The sequence below is a fragment of the Teleopsis dalmanni genome, chromosome 2, assembly GCF_002237135.1.
Source record: "Teleopsis dalmanni isolate 2A chromosome 2, ASM223713v2, whole genome shotgun sequence".
Classification (NCBI taxonomy): Eukaryota; Metazoa; Arthropoda; class Insecta; order Diptera; family Diopsidae; genus Teleopsis; species Teleopsis dalmanni.
In genome coordinates, this window is record NC_051847.1 from 6,459,785 (window position 1) to 6,467,354 (window position 7,570).

At 28.5% G+C, this 7,570-nt stretch overlaps 1 protein-coding gene across 1 annotated transcript; it reads left to right on the plus strand.

The window, feature by feature from the left end:
* Nucleotides 1-2,912: 2,912 nt before the first annotated feature.
* On the plus strand, nt 2,913-7,243 carry LOC119684665 (myosin light chain kinase family member 4-like; the record flags this gene model as incomplete). Its single annotated transcript, XM_038098759.1, has 7 exons — nt 2,913-3,022; nt 3,100-3,303; nt 4,781-5,018; nt 5,466-5,569; nt 6,254-6,406; nt 6,915-7,170; nt 7,217-7,243. Coding segments are annotated over 7 exons (1,092 nt in total), but the record flags the coding sequence as incomplete, so codon positions are not given.
* Nucleotides 7,244-7,570: the final 327 nt, after the last annotated feature.

Here is a 7,570-nt window from a genome sequence, read left to right on the forward strand (position 1 = left end):
ATGGAAGCACGATTACTGTAATCAATTTGATTAGACTTGATTTCATTGTTGAAATTGAATGAATATAGTATTTTGAAAAAATTTCGTTTAAATAACTGATTAACAATGAAAATGCTTTAAAAATACTTTAAATAATATGCAATTATTTGCTTTAACAACCCACTAATAGTTCACGCCAAAATTCATTGTGAGAAACTTCATAGGGAACTATTGCAACTGAATGACAACTTCGGTTTCGCAAGTTTTCTTGCCTAATTGCACTCGAAACGCTAAATAAATTTGATGTGTGGCAATTCTGGGAATGTTAGATACAAACGCATTTATGCATAGAAGCATACTAAATTGTATACTTATATATGTAAATACTTCCCCAACATTTTAGTTTAACTCCATTCCAAACCATAAAGTTCAGCGTTCATGTTGGCACTTAAGTCTCTGGTAACTTGCTGAGTAAATTGTGCGTGCAGAAATGAAATTCACATTCACTCAAATACATTTGCATATGTGCAAAATATTTTCAGTAATATAAATACAATCAGATAATATAGTTTATTCAGAAAAGATATTTTTAAATCAAACTTTTTTTGTTATAATCAAAAGTTTTACAAAATTGCATCTTACATCTGAATTTCGAGCTAACATCAGAAGTGCATGGAGTCTCAAGCTTTTGCTTGTACTTAGAATATATCTATACACTTATCAATACTATCTAACGATACCGACAGTTTTAACAAGCAAAACTTTGATTTGTAGTACAGAAAAAATGACATCGAAAAATATCGAAATAGAAGTTCATTTAACAGAAACTAATTCAAGACTTCCAAGAAGAAAATACTTAAAAAAAATGTAGTATTATTAAATATTTTTATATATGTTGTGCAGAAGTAGTGGCTTTTTAACCTGGCGGTTATCCTAGATATACTACCAATCCCAACTTATTTCAATTAAAATTCACTTTTCTATCAGAGACTTCCGCTGTGTTTACACTGGCTAGACTTTGGCAAGATTTTTGTATACGTTCTCACTTTTTCACCAACCAAATTCAAAAATAACACGTATTCGATATCAAACCAAAAAATCTTCCCGAATTCTAGGTAATGCAGATTCCGTGATAGTTGCGGACCAACTTATTTCACAATCATGATACGTTTTGTAGAATTGTATGGCTTATCTAGACTTTTTAGGATTCTCCGCTGGCCAGAAATTTCTATGTTAGGATATGCCTCAATGCTGACGTTTTTGTTTTGATCCGCAAGGCAGTATAAGATTAGTTTATAACACAAAATCTCGCCCATGATCGCAATGATTTGATTTATTTTTATTTGAATACTTAAGGTTTCTCTTTTCGTGATCTATACAATCAACCCTCATACTTTAAACACAATTTCCATTGATTTATTTCTAACTTTTTTAAATACAAGTTAATTATATAAAGAGCAGTTAGAACCGATGAATCTCTTGGTTGTTACTTTTTAACCCTGTCTTTATATTTCTGCTACTTCTGTACTGAATGGTTCCAATGAACTTGCACTTTATTCTAGATTATTAGTTAACAGTATTTTAGAAAACCTCTGTTTTAATAATTAATGATGCGTCATCGAAAAGAAATGGAGAGAAAAGCTATTGAGACAAACAACGTTAACATTTATATTAAAAAATGATAATAAACATCATCTATAGTACTGAGTAATTAATAATTATAATAAAATGATAATAAAAACACAAATATTATTGCTTAATAAACTAAAAAAATAAATAAATATAAAATAAAAAAATAAAAATAAAAATAAAATAAAATAAAATAAAATAAAATAAAATAAAATAAAATAAAATAAAATAAAATAAAAATGATCTATAGATTGAAACATATCCCTTGACTGCATTGAATAATTCAATTGAACTTCATATGTCTTTTTACCTTTCGAGGTAGAAGTTTATATAACTGTTGTTATTAAACAAATTAACAATCTGTTATCTATCCATTTTAAATTACGTCAAAACAACACTCTTCATTTAAGAATAATTTTAAAAAATTTTATTTTTAATTATAAATTTTAATTAGAAATAACAACCGCCAATTAAATTTAAAATTCGACTAAAAACTGTTGCACTTTTCTCGAAATTTTTACATATTTTCTTTTCATTTAGTTAATGCCATGTCTTAGTCAATCAATAGAAATATTTAAATATTAAATAATTATTTTCTCAACACTTCCATTAATCAATAAATACCATGTCAGTACAAATTTACATCGAAAACGTCAATTATCACACTGCAATTCGTACAAAACGCTGAGTATCTTTTAAATGACAGCCACCAAATTTGTAAGAAATTAGCGATACTAAGTGGAACTTGGGAAAGAGCTTAAGTTGCATTAAAATTACTTAAGATACACACTATGACAACCAAATCATTTGTTGGGGAGTGCGAAGAGTATTTCAAATTACTGACAAACTACAAACCACATTTCACATTTACGCTGGGTTTGCATTTCGCAGATGCATGGCCTGCATCAAGAGCATTCGGCATACGTCAAATGCATTAATTAAGTCAATTATGAAATTTATTGACAAATTCAACTGCAAAGATAAATTTACTCAAAACTCACGTATTTGCGATAATTTGCACTTAAAATATTCCATGCAAAATAAAAGAGCAGCCACAAAAAACAATGCTTGATTGGCATATATCAAATATATCAAAAATCAAAAATCAAATAAAATTATTATTAACATTATTATAAAACTATTTAAAAATACTCAAAGTATTTAAGCAGAAATAATTAAAATAATTCAATTAACTGCTATTAAAAAGTATTTAATGTATTTATTATATTATCAGTCGAAATGAGACTCAATGAGATGGCTTTTAATTGCATTTTAATTAAAATGAATTACATAAATAATTATTTTTTTTTTTATATATTTCAGTACTTGAACCGACCTTTCCATATCGTGATGTGACCATAAAACGCGGCGTTGATGCAAACGAACAGTTTGAAATACTCAGCGAAGTTGGCAGGTTTGAAATAATTTTAAACATCGTTTTGATGCAAAATGATTTTCAAGAAATTATTTACTTAATCTTTAATCTTTTAGAGGAAAGTTCGGCACAGTCTACAAATGCAAAGAGAAGTGCAGTGGCCTTAAATTAGCCGCAAAGTTTGTGCCCATTCCTAAGCGTGAAGACAAACGAAATGTGGAGCGTGAAGTAGAAATAATGAATTCCCTACAGCATCACTTGATAATACAGCTCTACGCCGCGTTCGAGTACCAGAAGATGATGTGTGTTGTGCTGGAATTGTAAGTCAAATAATTAACAAAAAAAAAAATTTTCACTTCTATAGATAGAATTATCCACACCTATTTAACACAAACAGAGAGAGCTCATCTAACTGAGCATTTCAACCACTGAAAATTATTATTCAATCTAATTAAAATTCATTGGATCGATTCCATAGAGGTTTATGTGACAAAATAGATTAATGGCAAGTCAACGTTATTGTAACATGAAAAACGAAGACTTTATTCCTAGTAATCTTGTTGGTATAATTAAATGACCTTGACCTACATATTATTCATTGTTTTTAGTTACAATTTTACACAGGTAAAATAAGTAAATATATGTTTCATCAAGAAATCGTTAATATATTAAGTTTTATCAAAGCAATATGTATTATAACAGGATCAGGAATTCAATACTCATAGTCAGGGCTATACAAACTAGATGCGATAGCGGCCCAATACAAATCACTGCACAGATTGGAGGGTCACGGAAACAAATACATACGTTCATAATTGTTTTCGACAAAATTTTAAATTAAATTTATCAATTTAAATTCATTTATTTGGCGTTCCCTTAAAAATTAAATAATTTAGTTTTATTATTACACCAAAAGAAAATTTGCGTAATTGTAGTAGATTGAAATTGTATAAGATGTCGCGGATCGCACAAATATTAGCCGTGGGTCGCATGTGACCCGCGGGCCGTTCTTTGGACAGCCCTGCTCTAAGTCATTATGACAATTTAACAATCGGTTTAATTACCAAGTTACTGAGTGGACTCGGAGGTATGACCTCACAGCCGATTTACTGCTCTGATAAATAAGAACATTTCATTTTACGAATATTTCTGATATTCATACTTCAGTTGAGATTTTAAAATGGTTTTATCTTTTTATGCTCGTTTTAACTTATTTTGGTTTGCTGAAGTTTGTCAGTCTCAACATCCTTTAAACATCTTTAGAAAATTTCTTTCTGGAAAATTTCTTAAGAATCCTTTATTGTTGTTGTTTATTGTCTGTTTTTCTGCACCTTGTAATAAGGCATTCAATATTGACGAATTGTTCAGAGTAACTTTTTGTTCAATTGTCAACCAAGCAAACTTCTTCTCTCCTCAAGACAAAATGATCACTCTTTTAGGTCACAAGGAGTGTTAGGTCATTTTGTTTGATTTAATCCATTTTAATAAGTTACTTTACTAAACATTGTGTGCAGGGGGAAAAATATATAAATAACATAGTAAATTGGAATATAGTAAGTTTAGTTTTCCACAAATGACAAGTTTCTTAAAGTGGTCCTTCGACTAAGCTTATAGTTTTTAATGTATAGGGTCTAAAAACGAATTGTATAAAAAGGAAAACAAATAAATATATTATTTAAAATGTGTGTTACATATTCTAAAATATTTAAATAGTAATTTTATTAAGCAATAACCTTAAAAATATAGATATCATCCACTAAATATAGTTACTAATTAAAAATTCTATTTGATCTGTAGAGTTGAAGGTGGTGAACTTTTCGATCGTGTGGTCGACGATGAATTTGTACTTACAGAACGAGTATGTGTAGTCATCATTCGACAAGTTTGTGAAGCTATGGAGTTCATACATCGAAACAATATACTTCATTTGGATCTCAAGCCAGAAAATATATTATGCCTCACTCAAGAGGGCAATCGCATTAAAATAATAGACTTTGGCTTGGCACGAAAATTTGATCCTGACAAACGGTTGCAAGTAAGTAAATAGAATAATTCTGTATCATTTATAATTCTACTATAATATAATATTTTTTTAATTAATTTATACATTAATTTATTTAAAAAATCAGTTTATACTTTTAAACTGCTTTCTGTTTTAAGCATAGCATATATTTAAGTATATTTTCTACTATTCGTACACTTAATGTTACTTTAATTTGCGGTATTGTTGATATGTATCTGATACAACCGCAGTACGTGGGAGCACAGTTAAGCATAGTTACTTGTTTCTTCAAAATTAAAGTTCATTAGCAATAAAAACCGAATTAAATTTTAACTTGGAAACATTTGAACACCCAAACAAACAGACAGACAGACGGAAAGACAGACAATTATATGTCGAATTACTTCTTGAAACAAGCTGTTAATATGCTTTTTTAATTACATCTTTTTCTGTTTTTAATTTGTTTATTTTCCTTTACAGATTCTTTTCGGTACTCCCGAATTTGTCGCTCCGGAGGTTGTGAATTTCGATTGTATCTCATACGGCACGGATATGTGGAGCGTCGGTGTTATTTGCTACGTGCTGTAAGTACCCATGTACCCATGTTATTCCATACAATCTGTTTTATTTACGCTTTTATAATTAGAAATTTCTTCTAAAATTGAAATATAAATGCACCAAAGAAATAGGGTGTGAATATTAAATGAGAAGATATGCGAACTATAAGATTGTCTGCATGTGTCCTTTTTAACTAAATTAAAGTCTTAAGAAACTACAAAAATATTGTGTATAGATACTTTAATTTTCAATTAAATCACTTCTCTTCTAAACTCAGTTACTTATCTCAAGGTATGGAAGATTAGGTGCTTCAACGACTATTATTAGTTTCTGCATAGCAAAGTTACTTACATTTTAATTTAGTCATTTTATCTAATTTTTTGTTTTTAGTATTCAAGTTCTTGTCCCAATTAAAATAATTTTAATAAAAGAGAGTGCAATTTCTTTTGCAGAACACTCTTTGTATACAAATTAAGGAATTTCTCTTTTATTAGAGGAGAATTTCATTAAGTTAATTTCTAAGCATTTATTTTTCTTTTATTTTTCCCAAATGCACATTTGCCAATTACGTGAACAATATCTTAACAACAATGATGCTGCCACTGGTGTTGCAACAATTACAAAAAAAAACACAACAATTCCAAACAACAATGCCAACAACAACAACAACAACAACGACGTCAACGACAACATTAAAATTGCAATAACAGTATTTCAGGACTTTCACCATTTATGGGCGAAACAGACATAGAAACAATGGCAAATGTAACAATTGCCAAATATGATTTTGAGGATGAATCCTTTAGTAATGTTTCCCCTGAGTGCTTGGATTTCATAGCAAAATTATTAGTAAAAGACTTAAGGTAAGCATTAATTGTAAAAAAATAATTCTCAATTCTATGTAGTATTTGTATCTTCAATGTACCTACGTACTTATTCAAATTTATATAAATTAAAAATATTTTTAATTAAAAGATGAAAAAATCCTCAACATCATTTATTTTAGTAAAGTAATTAAGTCAGACATTGAAACTGTCCTCATTACAAAAAATGGGCTGGCTTACTTCTGAATTTCATATTTTGGTTTTATTGAAGTGGAACTTAAGAATAAAGTGCTAGCTACCTGCAATATAAATGTATACACAAAAAAGTGCTACTTAACTGCACAAAGAATTTAGAATAAATATTAAAAAATTGTAAAGTGAAACCTATGTGTAAATATTTTTAACTTTTTAAATTTTAAATATAGTTTTATATATTATATTCAATATGAAAAAATAAATATAATATAAATATCATTTATATATGAATTAAATATTATTTTATAAGAAAATAAATAAATACAACAACGTTTAATATTCCTTTCTATAGCATACGTTTAACGGCCGCACAATGTTTGGAGCACACTTGGTTACAACGTAGGCCCAAAACAAGTCCTAAACTGTCACCGAAAGCAACAAATATATCAGCAACAAAATTAAAGGCTCCCACTCCATCTCCAATACTAGAACAAAATGATTCGGAAGATGATGAAGAGGAAAGTGAGCATGAAAATAACGTTGAAAATTTAGTTGAAGAATGTAGCGATTTAATGGCAGAATCCAATATCAATGAAACTATAGATGAGGTAATTACATTTTTTAATCATTTCAAATACGTTTATATTATTATAGGTGCTATTGATTAAGATGAGCAAGTGAATTATAATTGATTTTTATATAAAATTATATTTAAAAAATAATTAAACTTGGACATAAAAATTTTAACTTATTTCTAAGAAAATGATGCTATTATCTTGGTAGAGAAACTCGATTATTTTAATTATAGAAGATTGGTTTGAGTAAGCTACATTAAACAATTGATTATAATCACGATACTATTAGGACATTAACTGTTCCATCATGATACTTTTACAGTAGGATATATTTCGCTCATCCCTATTTCTTATTTTGATTTTTGAAGGTATTTTGTTAACTTCTCTATTGCAGTGTTAACAAGAGACATAACATATGTACCGCATTCTATCG